Source organism: Tupaia chinensis, unplaced genomic scaffold (genome assembly GCF_000334495.1).
Source record: "Tupaia chinensis unplaced genomic scaffold, TupChi_1.0 Scaffold000601_1, whole genome shotgun sequence".
Lineage (NCBI taxonomy): Eukaryota > Metazoa > Chordata > Mammalia > Scandentia > Tupaiidae > Tupaia > Tupaia belangeri.
In genome coordinates, this window is record NW_006160119.1 from 109168 (window position 1) to 128259 (window position 19092).

Consider the following 19092-nt stretch of genomic DNA (forward strand, 5'->3'; position numbering starts at 1 on the left):
GAGACCCTCCTTCTGATTAGAATATCTGCATTACTTTTTCATATGGTCTCTCTGAGTTCAGGACAGGAAGAACAACCTCAAGGTTCTATGGGTACTGACCTTAGTCTGAAGACTGCTCCGCACAGGGCGGTAAAACGTACTAACACTGTTTGGACTAACTTGAGAAAACAGAATCGGTCTTAATCTATTTACAATAGATTGAAAAGAATGTCAAGAACTGCCCATCATGACAAAACTTTTAGTATATAAGGGAGATCCATCCAATCATTCACATTTCGAGAGTGCTATACATGTGTTTACTTTCCAGACACCAAAAATTAGAGCAGCTCACAGGTTTTCTTGAAGGAATAATGTAAAAATGTGCAAGTATACTACACTGGAAAATTGATTACTAGTTTAGAATAGTAACAGATAAATATTAAACTCAAGTATATTCATGTTGAAGACCCTTGCTGCTGTTATCCAAACAAGTAAAGTAAAGGTACTATGATGAAATACTCTAAAAACATGACTTACAGAAACACAATTTAATTTTTGCATTTAAAATGTCAATTAAAATTAAACCACTATAGCTGTATTTAAGAATCTGAAAACTGAATGGTCATTTTAAATATACAACAAAATCATTATTTTTCCAACTTAAAATCATTTACAAGTTCTAGATTATGAACCTTTGTTTTCCACTTTGATCAAGTTCTTTGCCTTGCACACGGCTAGGATATCAAAAGCTTGATGAATTAAAAAGAAAAAAAAATACCTTTCTGTTGAAGAGTATTTCCGTATTTGCCCTTTGATAAATTCAATGGTAAAAAGTTGTGGATTGTCTGGGTCACAAACCAATGCAAACACCTAATAAAATAAAAATAACTTTGAAAAAAAAGTTTGGATCTATATTATTTCATTATAAAATTACACATCATTTTGCTTAAAAAGATAATACCTAAAAATGTAAATAGTTTATAATATCAGAATTTAAGAGCTGCTGAAAAGTCTCATTCAAACTTTCATATAATTATTTAATAAAAAGTTGCATTTTTTATGTACTTGGAAACTAACTTTTGAATAGTTACTGTTCAAAGATCTATAAATATTAAATGTTAAAATTAAATACAGATTCTATCCTGTTTCCCATTCCTCAGACATGAGTAAATATTAAAATAAAAACAAAATTTTAATTTATCAACAGGAAGAAATCTTATTTAAGATAATTATGCTAAAACTTACTTCTCCTAAAGGCTTCAATGTTGCAATATTATAGGTTGCTGGATCCCTTTCTACTAAACATGTTTCTGTAAGTGCAAGGACTCTTTTCACAGGCTCCTTCAAAAAATAAAATTAAAACATTTGAAAAAAGTTATTAAAGAATAATGTCAAAGTCACATAAACAAATCTTTGTTTTCAACACAGGGGTCTTACCGAATGTCTAGGAGATATTTTCTGAACTATGAACTCTGCTAAAGACGTGATGGACTCATCAGTGCTGTATTTTCCAAAGCGGAGATTCAAATATTGCTCAAACTCTAAAGGGTCTTTCCTGATCCTCAATGAAATACCTATGTAGTTGCCAGCATGGTCTATTGCACTTTTGATAATCTCTTCTCTTTGCTCTGATGCAAATAAATGCTGCACAAATTTTGAAATTTAAAAAGTCAGAGATGAAACAACAATGGAGTCATAATTAATTCATAGAAAAAGATTAAAGTAGCACTCTAGAGAAAAAAGAGGTGGTACGACTTACCTAAAATAAGCAGTGTGTTGTACTTGAAAGACTGTTCCTAAATTAAAATCAAAGTTGGGGATCTAGACCTTTGCAATGAACTCACTAGACAGAAAAGTTCTCCTAACCTCTCAGGCTCTGGCCATCACCTTGCACAGACACGCTGGGACTTGCAAGGAGAGGACCCAAGGGTCCCTACATAACCCAGTGGAGGAGGTGAACGCTGTGGTGGGAATTTCCTGTCTGAATCAAGACAGCTCTGATTTAACCCGTTTTACACAGGTTTCCTTGCAAGATTACACTGAAAAATGTTTAAATGCCTATAAGTCACTGGCCTACTGATATTACAAACCAATCTCCAGAACTATATGATAGCCCCCCTTTACATTCCAAGACACCCAGTGGATACTAGAGACTACAGATAGTGAAGAACACTACACACACTATAGGCTGAGCAGTCTTTTACCTGAGACGCATAGGCCTAGAAATGTTTAGAATTTTTTTAAATTTTGGAATACCTGTGTGTACATACCTGGGGCTGGGATAAAATATCTATGGATGGGACCCAAATCTAAACATGAAATTCATTTATTTCAAATAATCCTTACACACAGTCTGAAGGTAATTTTATACAGTATTTTTGTATTGCAGTACTTTGACTGAGACTTATCGCACGAGGTTACATATGGAATTTTCTACTTGTAATATCATGTCGGAGATCAGAGTCTCAGACTCTGGAGCATTTTGGATTTCAGAGTTCCAGATCAGGGATGTTAAGTCTGTATATTACTTCAACCTGGTAAATGAGATGGCTACAGAGTGACTTACGGGCAGGTGAGGACCTTGGACAAAGGAATGGCTTTACATTCTGAGTGTTAACACCTCATGAAGCTACTCATAACGGGAAGTAATTTTACACTTGTAAATTGCTTATTTCTGAAAATTTCCACTTAATATTTTAATACTGTGGAAAGGGAGGACTTACGAAAGAAAGGATAACACAGGGATCATTATTTGCATTTGCCTAGAGGCCAGCGATGCTGACCGTCCTAAAATGACAGGGAGGACTGGCACACACAAGAAAGAACTGTGCTTTCCAGAATGCCAGCAGTGCCCTCACTGAGAAGCACCGAAAAAGATCTGCTTAAGAACATGACTTTAGGGGCCAGCGAGTAGCACAGTGGTTAAAAAACGTGCTGGACTCTCACATGGCCCCCAGCAGTTTGAGTTCCAGACCCAGCAGTTTGAAAATTACAACAGGCACGTATGTGAGCATGCCCAAAATCCCAAGAGGAGAACTGAGAAGGGACTGTGCCATGGCCATCACCCTTGAGGGTGATTTCTCACTTTCCCTCTATCTGTTTCTTTCTGACGAGCCCATGTGCCCCAAGCAAAAACCTAAAAGAAAAAAGAACCTGATTTTATCCTCATCAGCTTGTCACTATAATCACTTGCAGACCATATTAAAGATTTGTTGAATTAATATGCTATGACATCATATTTGTAGTGAATTGATTTCTCTTAATTAGTATCATTTAAAAAGCAGAGAATATATTTGTTGAATAATTAAAGTTAAAACTTTCTGTCATCAGGCAATAAAAAAATACTGGCAATAAGTTATCAAACAATCTTCAACCTTAGTAATGAAATTATTCTGCTCCATTATACGGCTTAGATGAACTACAGGAAGGCCACATTCTGATAACTAGGCAAGTTTTACACTAAGGGGCTAATCATTCCAAATTCCACTTTCAAGGGAAGAGACAGTTTTATAAATAGAAAGGAAATAAAGTTTTCCTTTGGACCTTCATCTTTTGGGTCTAGACTCAGAGCTAACAGAACGTATTCCTAGATGAGAGAAACTACTGGGTTGTCTGAAACATCATGACATGTTTTTGCTTAGAAAAACACATTACTTTTGCAATGACCCAACAAGATGGTACTCATCAAGTAAGGAAGTTAAATTGAGGTTGGAAAAAGGCCTGTGACTCTGAATAGCAAACTGCGTTTTGTAAACTGAGGCATACTGCTCCCGGTCACATACTGCCTCTTACTCTCTATGGAGTGAAAACCAGGCTTGCCTTGGAGATACATACCCAGGAGAGGGTATTTATCTATAAAACACTAAATCTTGTAACAGCATTCCAAGGCCAATAAGGTAACTGCAGGAATTGAAATTTTCAAGAGAAAGGAATCTTTCTTTTTTTAAGACTTATTTTATTTAAATTTTTTTATTATCATCATTATTATTATTTTCCAGTTTGATCAGAGAGAGACAGAGAGACAGAGAGAGAGAGAGAGAGGAGGTGAGAAAGCAAGCCACCAGGTCCGAGACTTGAACCGTGGTCGGCCATGTGGGACTCCACCGCCTTTAACCACCATGCCACTTGGTGGGCCCAAAGAAAGGAATCTTGCAAGTTAACTTCAACTGACTTCTCTACTTGGAGACTCTCTATTGCTCCTTTTGAGATCTGGGGTTTAAATCTTACTAAGAAAGGCAGAGTATCTCTCATAAACAAAGATGGTCAGCATCTACTCAGCTTCTATTACTGATTAACGCGCAGGGTCTCAGCATCTTAGGAAGTTTTGACTGAATCCCAGAATAACTAAATTTCAAGACAGAAACATGCAATGAAATTTGAATTTGAAGTCAGTGGTTCTCGAATTTCAGATTACAGTGAGCCAGGCAAAGGACAAAGACCATTTTATTCTTGTATTTGACAGAGGGCACGTGGGCTCACAAGGGTGGAGGGAAGACAAGGAACAAAGTGAGAGTACATCCTCGAGGGAGAAACTCATGTCACATAATCCTTTCTCAGCCATTTCTTACTTCTGTGATGTTGGGAGAGCACCCCAAGTGTTTTTCAGGTCTCCGGGTCCAGACTAACCACACAGTCAAGCACAGGGATCCAGCCACCTTAACCACCACACCACTGGCTGGCCCAGGAAAACTCTCTAAAATTTCTATATTTAAATTACTTAAAAAAATTTTTTTTGATAGAGAATACGTGCACTTACTGGTGAAAGAGAAAATGAGAAAGTACCCCTAATGGGGGATGACCATGCCACAATCTCTTATCCTCCATTTCTCCCTACGCTGGGGATTTCAGACATGCACAAACACACACCTGGCATGTTTTGCAAGCCACCGGGTCTAAGACTAGAACCATGTGGTTGGTTGTGTGGGATCCAGTGGCCTTATCCCACCAGAACACCAGCTGGTCTCTTAAAGTACTTTTATTCAAAGAAAGCTGAAAAAGTTTTGGGTAAGATATTAATACCAATAAGAATTAGAACTGTAACTACCATTACTGAACACTACTAAGCCATCCACTGTGTAAAAAAATTTTACATAAATTATCTCATCTGATACTCACAATAGAGAACAGCAAACTGGGATTCAGCCTCTGGTACCCTGTGATACTGCAGCCTACACTTTCAATATTATATCTCCTCCAGAGAACTCATATTAAATTTAAAATGAACTAGAAAAAACTTTCTTCCCTCCCAAAAGTTCTGTCCTCTTATATGTACTTTCTTATGTATTTTTTAAAACACTACTTACCAATCTACTAAATCCTCCATACAGTATACAGAATCCTCCCTGGTAATCAGAGAGATCTACAAAGCCTTCAATATTTCTATAGTCATAGGAGCACAGTACTCTGTTGGTAGCAGGGTTTATCTGGTCAAAGCCTCCAGGAGTTACTTCCAAAATTACAGGTTTTCTGGTATCACTCCAGTGATGTTTATAACAGTTATATCTCTAGAGACAGAAACAGCATTATTTTCAGTTCATATAAGATAAGGCTTACCAAAAGATAAAGTTACATTTAATGTGTCAATCACAACCAAAAATCTAATCTAGATTTATATTATAAATATTTACAGCTACTATCAAAATTGTTAAAAAATATTAAACTTGGGGACGACAGGTGGCATGGTGGTTAAAGGCGCTGGATTCCCACATGGCTGAAAGTGGTTCAGGTCCCAGACCTGACAGCTTGCTTTCTCATTTTCCCTTTCTCTCTCTCTCTCTCTCTCTCATGTCAAATCAAAAAATAAAAACAACAAACAGAAATAAATAAATAAATAATTCTTTAGGGGAAAAATTAAACTCAGATATTGAAAGGGTGTGCTGCTTTAAGAATGTTCACTCTAAATGAAGAAGTGATATGTAATTTTTTAATTAGCAAAGGTTTTGGTGACAATATTTTGTTAAAAAAAATTTAAGTGACTCATGTAAATCAATAAAAAGAAACAAAAAGCAAATCCTAAATAGGAATATATTTTGAGAAGTTTTATTAGGAAAAAGATTTTGGTTTTTGATGATAAGATTCTTTTCATCTAAGTTAGATAGCGAAAAGAGCTGAATCACATTACAGGAAGTGAAAATGTTCAATTTAAACAACCTGAACTAACTCAGTATATTAATATACATCTTTTTGCATAACAGAAAGCAAAATGCTAAGCCTAAATTTAACCTTAGGCTTTTCTAATCACACCACTGGAAAGTTATCTTTTAAGAGTTTAGATCACACTGGCAAATAAAATTACATTTATATTATAAATGTAAATTCAAGTACTGGGTCCTTGGAAAAGTCATGATGCATTTTTGCATAGAAAAATATATCCACGACTTCTTGGACAACCCAATAGCTGCCTGCCTATCAGAGAAGAATTAGAATGGTCAACATCCACTTTCTACCCAGTTTAATTTTTAAAAACCTTAACTGAGGGTTTTAAGAAAAATGATATGGAACATAAGGTGAAAATAAATTTAAAATAATGGAAAAGTAAAACAAAGAGAAAATAAAGACAACCAGGTGTCATATGTGACATAATATATCCTCTGCGCAAATGCCACAAAGTCTTCTGCCCATCAATATGAAAAGGAAAGCACGGTCATTATACATTAGGTAAAAATAAACGGACCGCTCAAGAGTACAGCTACTTCTAATACTACTAATAAAATGGAAAGAAATTCTCTCATAAGTGGTAAGAAAAAGAGTAAGGCACTGAGTCGTGACCACCACCAACATCCAACAGTGAACTCAGCATTGACATCCACAGATCATGTCCCATCAAGCCACCTCAGCACTACTGTTATGACATCAGGCAGGACAGTTCCATAAGAGGAACTCTCCAGAAAACAGAAGGACCTGTGTTAACCCAAGAACACACAGACTCTGAACTAAAGGACAGATCAATGCCACGCCTCTCCAGAAGCAAAGAGGGAGGGAGACCACGGACATGGTGGTGCTTAAAAACAACGGTGGATACCAGACAGTGTGGGAGAAGGGTGGGCAGTGAGGGCCAGGAGGGAAGTAATTAAGGGGGGAGGGAAGCATAACATCTAATGGACGCAAAAATGGAAAATAATCTGCTGATGGTAACGTGTATGGTAATTTCATTGACTGGCCTAATACATAATGTATTCATCCTTGGAAAATTCATTTTGTATGCTGTCAAGATGTATAAAGATTAAATGTAAAAAAATAAGAAAAGAAAGAGAAGAAGAAAAAAGACAGTTGGTATCTTCCGAGCTATACTTGCTCACAATCCCCAAACCCACTCTGCAGGGTATTCTTCATTCCTCCTAGCTGATCACCAACTGCCGTGAATGAGATGTGCTAGGGAAGACATACCATCGTCCCTCGGGCTGCAGACCCAAGGGGAAGGGTTCTGAGGTACGTGATGTAGAGTGTATGTAGGCCAACCGGAGGCCTAAGGGCCAAGTTCCACTGAAACAAGAGTACTGCGTCTGGAGTGGAAATGTAAACTATTTTTATTTTCATATTTTTAGGGATGTATGGGTGTTGCTTTCACTCCCTTACTACTGATATAAAATTTGATGACCTATCCTTCAAGCAATCTTCTAGAGACATTGTTTCCATTATAAAATTTTGAAAAGTATAAAGTGGGTGAAGTTAACTGATTTAAAGGGAAGCTTATAAACAAAACCTGTAATTATGCTTTTGGAAGCAGTTGTATCCCAAAGAGATGAGATACAGAGAATATGTCTGCTATCATCAAATAATTATAATAAACACCCCAAGTTATGACTTACAGAAATCTGACCATGGCTCATCAGGGACAAGAAAATAAGCAACTGCCATTAAGCTAGTTTAATGGCTCTTGGACAAGCAGCCAATTCAGTAAGGCTTCTTGGATGCTAAAACAAGCGGGAAACTATCCATAGGAAAGATGAATGCTTAAGAAAGACAGGGGGGACCAGTGGTTAGCGTAGTGGCTATGTTGCTGAATTCCCACGTAGCTGACCATGGTTCAAGTCCCGGACCCAGTGGCTTAAACTCACGCCGGGCACGTGTACATGCGTGTCCAAGATCCCGAGAGGAGAATGGAGGAGAAGGGATTGCGGTGTGGCCATCCCCTCCGGGGCGTAATTTCTCGCTTTCTATCTCTCTCTCTCTCTCTCTCTGGCAAGTGCACAAAACAAAAAAATCCCAAAAAAAAAAAAAAAAAAAAAAAAAGACAGGGGAATTGTGCTGCCAGTATATTATTGGGTTGTTGGAAAAGTCAAGACACATTTTTGCATAGAAAAACACGTCATGACGTTCTCGACAACCAGTTACTGCCCTGCGCCAGAAGCCAGGGTTTTGCACAGAGATGTGTGTTCAGGCCTTATTTTTTTCCTCCCATTATTAAAGTAATTAATATCTGCTCATGGAAAGAAATTCAATGCTTCAAGAGAGTGAACACAGCAACAACTCCCATTTCTCCCTCCACAAAAATCTCTATTTTAAGTTAAATGCTCCTATGACATGACAAGAGAAGGTCTGGGAAAGTTAAGAGTCTAACGATCAACCGTGACTTTCCTGAGGTGTCAGTGTACCATGCCAAGCTTGGACCAGATCCAGTGTAAGAACAAGTAAGACATTTTCAGTAGGCTCAAGTCTTCTTAAAATTTTAATACTTCAAAAGTAAACTCCTACCTTAAAGAACAACTGCATGTTCCAACAAGCAAAATCAACAGCACTATGAAGCTCGCTAGTATTAGTGTTTAAAACACTGAATACGGACTGCCTGCATAATTATGAAGCTGATTTTACTGTCCCTAGTTTTTTTTTTTCTGATGATTTTTTTCCACATCTACAAGCATTAATGATCATCAATCTAGTCTTAATCATTGAATTTCCTGTTTTCATCTATTACATGTTAGTAGCAGACATTAAACTTATACTTCACTTTTTCCCCTTTAGCTTTGTCATAGAAGGAACATACATTATGAAATGATTTCTATAATAAAGGATAAAATTTGAACAAGTAAAAATACGTATTAATAAATGTCAAAAATTTACCCTTCCTGTGATTTTTCCTTCTGAAAAATCAGTTCTAAATCTCTGAAAGAGAAAACATAACCAAAGTTTATGGCAATGGACTCATAACAAAGACACACTACAGTTTTTTCTACCAAAATCAAGTTAAATCCCAGTTTAATAACCTTGCCATTAAAAACTACTATTAAAAGTTACAGTTTAAGACCAATCAGGGCTGGTCATGTGGCCTAAAAGTTTCGGGAACCAGGTCCTAAAGAGCCAGCTATGGTTCAAGTCCCAGCCCCAGAAGGGAGGGCCCTGGCAGGCAGGAGCATGTGCTCAGCCCAGGTTCAGATGAGGTAGAAAGGTAGTGGACAGGACTATGGTGTGACTGTGCCCTACTGGGGAGAGGGTGCTTTCTCTATTCAATGAGTGTGGATCTTTACCTAAGAACAAGATAAATTATACATATACTTTCTGTCCTGTATATACATTTGAAAAGAAAAATATCAACTATAAGGAATTTTCCAGCCTTTCAGTTAGAAAATAGTTTCAAAGTGTCAAGTTAAAGGTCAATAAGTAAAAATAACCATAATGGCTACAAGAGCTGAGAACATTTTATCTGTACTTAAACGTAACTATTTCATTTAAAAAAGAGAAGAAATTTAGTTTATGAACATGGTAGCTTTCTTACCAATGCTTCTGTAAGAAGTTCTGTTCTGTGCTCTGTAGAAAATTTTAAAGTTTCTGACTTTTTCCCACTGCCTTTACGAAATGTCAGGTTGAATTCTGTTCCTTGTCCTTTTCCAACAGGGCTGACGCTGCAAATGTCTCCATAAGGCCACTAACCAAAAAAAAAGAAAACAAAAAAAAACACAAAAACAATTCTACAATTCTCTCAGCTGGTGCCACAATATGGTAAGCTGCAACACTCTTCCTACTGCAATTTCATAATCAATGACAAATTGAGCAAAATTTTACAAAGTAATAGAGGCCTACTGTAGCAATTAAGTCAATAACAAAAATCTTTTAAAGATTTTTAGTCAGAGACAGAAGTCCTATTTGTATTTCAATTTTAATGATTAATGACATTAATCCTAAGGAGTTTGTAAGACATGCCCAATTTAGAATTAAAATAAACTAGACTGTCTTTAAGTATGTCTACAGGTCCACGTTCAGGTTAGTCTTGCCATCATAAACAAGAAATCCGCCTCCATGACAAGGATTTTACACCAACTGCACTTGGGACTTGTATTATCTGAGATGACTTAGATCAGCAATATATCAAAAAGATATGCCCTTGAGAGCCTATTAATAAACATTCTCCCCTTTGGCTTTATTTATGAGGGAGCCTCAGAAAGTTCATACAAAATGTGAAAAATACCCATTGATTTCAAAACTTTTTTGCACCAAAGTAAACTTGTACTTTAATTTTTCCACAAACTTTTGAAACCCTCTCATACTCACATTTGGACTTGAGTATAGAACATTGCATGAACACAGTCTTTTTCAGATTTGACATTTTTGCCCTCAAGTACTGATTTCAAGTAGGAGATAACAGGTCATGCCCTGGCTTTTAAAATTAAAAGTGAGTTCGTACAAACACCTAGCAATGTCTAACATGATTACCTGGTTTGTTACTTCTAAGGTATTGGGATTATACGTAGTAATCGCATGAGTTCCAACTGAAAAGACACGTTTATATCTGCAAAAGAAGACAAGTGCTTAAATACAGCTTTAAAAAAAAATTTACAAGAAAATATATATGATACCAATATAAAAGGAGAATTTCAATCATCAAAAATGTGTTAGTTGATAATGAATAAAGTTTAGTTTCATAGTCTCACTTTCTTTAATGTTCTAAACTGCTATTGGTATTAAAACCCAACCAACATTAATTTCACTGTGTATTATTTTAAGATTCCTAAGTAGAAAAGTATGACACAAACTAACCTAGGATAGTAATATGAATATTTTATTAAAATAAAAAAAAGAGACATCATATATTACTAATTATTTCAAAATATCCTTTCCACAAAACCATGGTGGAAAGGAAGGAAAACCTATGCCCAGCCTGGGATCTTGACAATCCCTACTTAAGCAACTACCTGTTACATGTAAGGACTGCAATTTTATAGCTGTAAGGAAGCCTGTACCACAAACAAGCAATTTTCACTTCTCGCTTCACTTCCTTAAGTGACACATCTGAACGAGAAAAACCATGTGTATATTAGTAATCCTCTCAAAGAGACAGGAATTCATAATGATAAAAGTGAAAATTCAATTATAAAATTTTACTTAAAAACTGAAGAATTAGTTCTTTGGAAATAAAATATTAAAATGAGTAAAATATTAGCTAGTATAAGAAAACACAGAAACAAAATTAAGAATAAAAGGAATTTGGGGCCAACAGGTGATGTGGTGGTTAAGATGCTAGACTCCCACATGGTCAACCATGGTTTGAGTCCCGGACCTGACGGCTTGAAAATCATGTCAGGCACCTGTGAGTGCATGCAAAAACTCTAGAAGTAGAATGGAGGAGAAGGGACTGTGGTGTGGCCATCCCCCGCCCAAGTGTGATTTCTCACTCTCTCTCTCACTGTCTCTGGTGAGAACAGGTGCTCTATGACAAAAACCTTAGGGGGGAGGAGGATAAATGAAATTCATTATCATAAAGACAGAAAAAAATAAAAATAATGCGTATGTAGGCCTATGTTAATAAATTTAAAAATTAAGAATAAATCAATCTCTGGGGTCGGCAGGTGACGTAGTGGTTAAGGGGGCTGGCCAACCACAGTTTGAATCCTGGACCTGGTGGCTTGCTCTCTCACTTTCCCCTCTCTCTCGCTCGCTCTCTCTCTCTTGCTCTGTCCTTCTCTGGTCAAAATTAAATAATAAGGTTAAATAATTATTTTTTTAAAAAAAGAATAAATCAACCCATATATAGAAGAATTTAAGAAAGTTACAAAAGAATCACGTCCTCCAACAAAGGCTCAAACAATTTTAAGAGAAAAGGATACTTAGAGGATCAGGTAACTCCTATGCTTATTAATTGTTCCAGAAAACAGAGAAAAGACGGCATTTCAATTTTTTTAGTGATGCTAAAATTTAATAAAATCAATGCACCAATCTATTTTAAAATAAATATTAGCAATGAGAATCAAGTACCATATTAAAACAGTAATACACATGGACCAAAGAAAGTTTCATTTGAGAAAAACAGTTCACTGTTACAAAAATTTATTACTCATTATATTTATTGAAATATCTATTTGTATTTCAGTAGGAGATTTTTAAGTTATCAAAAATAGTTGTTAAAAACTTTCTAACGTCTATGGAGAAGATCCTGTTTTTTTGCTTTAATCTACTAATACACTAAAAAGGCATATACTACCTTAAACCAATAATAATTACTTGACAATTATTACCTAAATAACATTAGAAATATTTCATTAAGATCAAGAGAGATATTCCACATTAGATTTTGTTGTTGTTTTTTTTTTGGCTCTAAACAGAATAGAGATGAAAAAATTAACTTCCATTTGGGCAAAAAGAAAATAATAGATATTCAATCATCTTTAAAAAAAAAAATTAATTTCATTATAGGGCGCATGCGCTTGCTGGAGAGCCAGAAAGCTAGAAATCACCCCCCCAGGAAGGATGATCATCCCACAATCCCTTCTCCTCCATTCTCCTCCTGGGATTTGGGGCACACATACGCATAGGCCCAGCATGATGTTTAAACCGCTGGTCCAGGACTCGAACCGCGGTCAACGATGTAGCCATTATGCCATCTGCTGGCCCTCATCATTTAATCTTTACCACATATCCATATCAAAAAAGTGTTGTATACTATAAATACTTCTCTAATTTCACATGTCTAACGTTCAGTGGAAAACTAGAGTGGGAGCCCTTCTTTTGGAGAGGTTTTCGCTATAGGGCGCATGCGCTCGCCAGACAGACAGAGAGAGACATAGAGACAGAAAGCGAGAAATCACCCCCCAGGGGGGATGGTCACGCCGCAATCCCTTCTCCTCCATTCTCCTCTCGGGATCTTGGGCACGCACACACACGCACCCGGCGTGAGTTTTAAGCCACTGGGTCCGGGACGTGAACCGTGGTCAACTATGTGGGAGTCCAGTGACATAGCCATTATGCTAACTGCTGGTTCCCAGAGTGGGAGCCCTTCTAATATGAGAATACCCATCTACTGCTCCCTAGGGTGAGGTGGGGGTCGGGGGCGGTGGAGCAGACAAGGATGTCTACAAACAGCTAACACTTCAAAGCCTTAGTGGGCGCTTCTAAGGTTTTCACAGCTCTGATTATAGTAACATGATAGCTTATTAAGAAATGTAACTTACATAACCCATTAACTATGATGTTACTTAAAATCAGGAAATTAATATCATTCCAAGAAACACAAGTGTCTGCGTCAACTGCTTTATCAATGGGGCATTTTACTGCCATAACAATGGTAATAAAAATTGTCATGTTAATGATAGCGCTGGCGAAAAGAAATTCATCAGAAAGCAAAAGACTACTGAACCAAAAGCTAGAACTGGAAGTTTTGGATTTTATAGGTGATGTGCTAAGATTGTTTTAAAAGACAAACTAAACTTTTATCAATTTACATTCAACCACAGCTTAGGCCCAGCTTCAGTGACACAGCAGGTGCATATTAAACTTCAGTGCTAGAAGCCACACGGTCAACAACAGGTTTGATACTCAATGACCTAAAACGTGCCAGGCACATACATGCTCAAAATCCTAATGAGCTAGAGGAAGGGGACTATGGTATGACAAGACACTATAAACGGTACCTATCTATCATCCAATCACACGCACACATACTCTCCCATGAATAAAATAAGCTTTGAAAAACAAACAAACAAAAAAAACTTCTTGCATCAGTAAGCGGTGTGGTAGTTAAGGAGCTTTACTCCCATGATCTAGTTCAAGCTCCAGATCTGGCGGCTTGAAAATCGCACCTGGTGCATATGAGTACATGCCCAAAATCCTGAGAAGAGAATGGAGCAGCAGGGACTGCAACATGGCTATTCCCCCAGGGGGGTAATTTCTCACTTTCTCTGTCTCTCTCTGGCAAGTACACATGCCCTATTACAAAATTTAATAACAAAAATCTGTTGTATTATTTTATTTCTTGCAAACAAAAACATTATACCAGCCCGGCCTGGGAGACGTAAGTGGAAGGGCACCGCTGTGTGATGGCTACGGTAGCATGAAAGGCCCAAGTTTGGCTCCAGGCTCAACCCACAACGGCTGGGGCAGGGGCATGTGCCTGTGCTCCTAATGGGAAGCATAGGCCAAGGAAACCATGAGATCTTGCCAAAGATACTCACCTTTCTCTCCCTCCCTCTTTTCCATGTGTATACACTCATGTGCTCTCTCTTTCACATGAAAAAGTTACACCATTCTTAAAGTGAAACAATTTTTAGGTTTACGTATTTATTCCATGACAGAGACAGTAAAAGAGAGAGACAGAAAGAGAGGCACCCACTCTGCTGTGACCACTTGGTCTCCGCCTGCCTGTAACATGGACACACATGTGCAAGAGCATGAACATGCAGTCTGCTCCAGGAGGTCCTGGGGCACAAACCCAGGACCTTCCCAGGTGGGTCCAAAGGCATTACGACTGTACTCCACCAGGCCTGAGATGGTTTTTTTATAGCATGATTTTTTTTTTCAAATGGTCACTTTTTATAGGAAAAAAAAAGATGTGTTAGGGATCAGCTACTGAACCACAGTTATTAGACGGGGGAGCTGAGGTGCATTCTGTAAAATACTCAGTTCTATGGGTCCCTATCTCTAAGATCAGAGACCCAACCTAAGATACAGAATGAAAAAACACAAACACAAGTAAAGTAGGAAAAGAGAAGTTTTAATAGAAAAGTGAAAGTTTTTAACAAAAAAGAAATACACCCCTAAGCCAGAGCATGCAGGTGGGCAGCTGCTAGAAACAGACAATGGCACTGGGAATGGAGTTAGGTGGTACTAAGATTCCTGGGCCAGTCCATGGCGTAGTGAGTAAGGCAGCTAGGTCCCACATGGCCAACTGCACACTTGGGAGTCCTGGACCCAGGGACTTGAAAAACATCCTGGTCATGTGTGCCCAAAATCCTGAAGGGAGGAAGAAACAGAGAAGGGACCGTGGTGTGACTACTGCCCTTGGTGCATTCTCACTCCTCCCCTTTCCGTTTTCACCCAGTGAATGCATGTGCCCTCTGACAAATTAAAAACAAACAAAACATTCCTATATAGAAGATGTGACCCAGTTTATACTCCTGCATGGGAGACGTTAAAACTCCAGGCTGCTAGGCTGCCTGTTAACAGACACAAAGAATTCCATACAAAGAAAACAGAGTCCAGGATCCCTCATGTGAGGGTTACTGACTGCCAGGAACAAGAGCTAGGGTAAAGGGGAAAACCCTCAACATTACTAGACTTTTCAAAATTGGTGAAGTATGTGTCAGGCAGCTAAAGAGAAGGGTACGTCTTCTCTCGTAGAAATCTATTCCTACCTAAACAAAGGGTTCAGAAACTCCCCGGCTTCCCTTTCTCTTAACTCTCCTCTCTATTTCCTGTATTAGTCTTACACGGACTATGAATATCACTGAACTTCACACCCTGATTACTAGAGATCTCCTAATGGATTGTGGTTAAAATCTTGTTTAGCTACTAAAATGCTACTCTTAATTTCAGAGCATTTGCTACGATCAACATATCCAAATATTAAAATGATCCATATAAAGATTTAATTTGTATCCAGAAAAAATTAAGACCCTACATTACTACCAAGTGTTCCAGTGATTCTGTACTTCTGCTTTAACTGAAACATCTGCACCTTCCTTCCTGTGTGAAATGGATTGCTTAGGCCAAAAAGAAATTTTGCTTTTTCATGAAAGAAAAGTGCTTTCACCACCTTCCTTCTCCCTCCTCCCTACTCCGCCTCATTCTTGCTCCTCTAGGAAAAAAAAAGGACAATGAAATATGAATGTATTTTATTAAGTGGGAAAAAAGATGTGGAAGAAAAGCTACTTTGTCAGGGAGTTTATACTGAGGTGAACAGACCTCCATTAATAAGAACACACAGTTGATGGTGTGGTGAAGCCTGCTGGGATCCACATGGCCAACTGCATGATTGGAGTCCCAGAACAGTGACCTATAAAACATGTCAGGTGCTGGGACCAGCAGATGGTATAATGGTTAGTTACATCACTGGACTCCCACATAGTCGACCATGGTTTGAACCCCAGACCTGGCAGCTTAAAATTCATGTCGGCACGTGTGTGTGCATGCCCCAAATCTTGAGAGAATGGAAGAGAAGGGATTACGGCATGGCCATCTCCTCTGGGGGGTGATTTCTTGTTTTCTTTCTCTCTGTCTAAGCAAGCACATGCACCCTATAGTAAAACTCACACACACACACACAAAAACAAACCAGGTCCATGCCAAAAATCCCAGAAAAAGAAATGGGAAAGGAGGAAGGGAATGCTGTGCTCTCTCTCTCCCCCTCCCCTCACTCCCTTTTATTTCCCTCCCTCTGGTGAGCGAGCATGTGCATGCATCTTCCAGCAAACTGATACAAGAAAGGGAAAAAAAAAAAAAAAAAAAGCTTCGGCATGTGGTGGCTACAGAGGCACAATGAAAACGACTACACAGGTAAAAGAAACGGATCACATAAATATCTCTGAAGAGAGGCTCTGGAGAGGGCATCTCAAACTTGGGCATATGAAGAGAAAGAAAAATGTTCATCTTTACTGCCACACTCAATAACATTTTTCTGAAATATGGGACTGAGTTAGTTCTATATACATACATATATACATACATACACATGTGTGTATGTATGTATGCATGTATGTGGAGTCTCTGAAATTCGAAGCACTAAATATCCAAAACTAGATGCAAACTTTGTTTCTAGAAAGAAGGTTAAATTAGCAAATCTCAAACAATAGAAACTGTTTCATTTGGGGCTTTTTTTTTTCTTTAAGATTTTGCCATAGGTGCATGCGTTCCCTGGACACGGCAACAGAGCGACAGACAGAGAGAGAGGGAACGTGACAGGAAAAATTATCCCCAGGAGGGATGGCCAGGCTGCAATCCATTTTCTAGTCTCCTCTCGAGACTTTGGGCATGCACACATGCACTAGGTGTGTGTCTCAACCCATCCAGTCTGGGACTTAAACTTCAGGGTTGGCCATGTGGGATCCAGTGCCTTAATCACCCACCACCTGCTAACTCCAAGGGCATTTACTTTTTAAATTTACACGGCTGAGATGTACTTTATACCTAGATTAGAACTGACCACATAAAATAGGTAGCGTAACTAAAGTTTCCGAACTACGTAATAATGTATACAACCAAATGAAATGATAACTATCATTAACTAGAAAATGTACACTCTTTGAGTGAGAAGATAAAAGCTTTAAGATGTATACACAGTGAAAACAACACTTTTGAAAGAAATGTTAACAGATCTAACTAGGTAGAAACAACAGAGACCATCAGCTCAGGGGTCATCAAGACTTCATACTGTCAAGATGCCAACACTCCCAGACACATCTCCGGATTCAGTGCATCCCTATCAATACCCTAGCTGGCTCTTTTTTATTGTAAAATTGACAAAAGACTCTAGAATTCATATGGAAATACAAGAGATGGGAATACCCAAAATAACCTTGAAAAAGGACAAAGTTAAAGATTCCCCAGTTTCAAAACAGGACAAAGCTACAGTAAGGTTACTGACAAAAGGACAGGCCTATAAGATCAAAAGAAACGAATTATGAGTCCAAAAGTAAACCCTTACATTTATGATCAACTGATTTTTGCTAAGGATGTTGAAACAATTCAATGGAGAAAGAACTCTTTTCAATGAATGACCCTGGGACATTCAGATAGCCACATGCAAAGGAATGAATGTGAATTTCTATTTTGCACCATATTCAAAAGTTAACTCAAACTTGGGAACCAGCAGTTAGCGTAATGGCTATGTCGCTGGACTCCCACGTAGTCGACCACGGTTCGCGTCTCGGACCCGGTGGCTTAAATCTCACGCCGGGCGCGTGTGCGTGCGTGCCCAAGATCCCGAGAGGAGAATGGAGGAGAGGGGATTGCGGCGTGACCATCCCCCCGGGGGGTGATTTCTCGCTTTCTGTCTCTATGTCTCTCTCTGTCTGTCTGGCGAGCGCACGCGCCCTACAGCGAAAACCTCTCCAAAAAAAAAAAAAAAATTAACTCAAACTTAAAGATATACTATTCTTTGAAGTGAATACTGGAATAAATCTTTGTGATCTAGGATTAGGAAATGGCTTCTTAGAGACACCAAAAACACACATGGCAAAAGAAAAAACAGCTCAACTTAATTTTATCAAAACCATACCCTCTGTGCTTCAGAGGATACTATCCAGTAGTCTGGTATGGTAGCAGAATGAAAGCCACATGGCTGAAGGTGGGTTTGCACACCTGGCCAGGACACTGGGTACATGTGCATGCCTGAGACCCTGACTGATGAGCTGAAGGGATGGAAGACGGGGAAGGTGGAATGACAAGACCCTGCTGAAGGCTGTTCTCTGTCTCTCTCTCACACACGTACAAATAAAATAAACTTTTTTTTTTTTTTTTTTAGGAAAGAAGTAAAATGAAAAGTCACAGGACTGGAGAAGACATTTGCAAATCACATATGACACTGAGTGCTCCTCATCCAAAAGACTTAGGACCAGAAGTTGTTTTAGATTTTGGATTTTTTTTTGATTTTGGAATATCTGCATATGCATTAATGAGATATCCAGGGGACAGTTCCCAAATCTAAACATGAAATTCATTATGTTTCACTTAATTCTTACATGCCTGGGTTGAAGGTAATTTTATACAGTATTTTTATACTACAGTATTTGATTGCAACATCACATGAAGTCAAGTGTGAGATTTTCCACTTGTAGTGTCATGTGAAACCTCCAAAAGTTGCTGATTAGGCAGTATTCAGATTTTGGATTTTCAGGTAGGAATGGTCAAACGGTATCTGATTTAGATTTAGAATATGTAATGCACTTTTATAATCAACAATAGAAAAAGCCA

The 19092-nt window shown here is 38.2% G+C and overlaps 1 protein-coding gene and 1 long non-coding RNA gene across 2 annotated transcripts in view; one reads left to right on the forward strand and one right to left on the reverse strand.

Moving 5' to 3' along the window:
* Positions 1-19092, reverse strand: part of DNAJC13 (DnaJ heat shock protein family (Hsp40) member C13) — a 113795-nt gene that overhangs the window by 73926 nt on the left and 20777 nt on the right. Inside the window, 7 exon segments of the mRNA XM_014591586.2 lie at positions 758-849; positions 1225-1320; positions 1417-1623; positions 5283-5483; positions 9040-9081; positions 9692-9841; positions 10627-10702. Coding sequence (XP_014447072.1) covers positions 758-849; positions 1225-1320; positions 1417-1623; positions 5283-5483; positions 9040-9081; positions 9692-9841; positions 10627-10702 — 864 coding nt within the window.
* LOC106735990 (uncharacterized) lies at positions 6471-19046 on the forward strand. The gene is made up of 4 exons (XR_001371135.2): positions 6471-6992; positions 7300-7407; positions 9811-9915; positions 18644-19046. It is a non-coding gene; the product is annotated as an uncharacterized LOC106735990 (long non-coding RNA).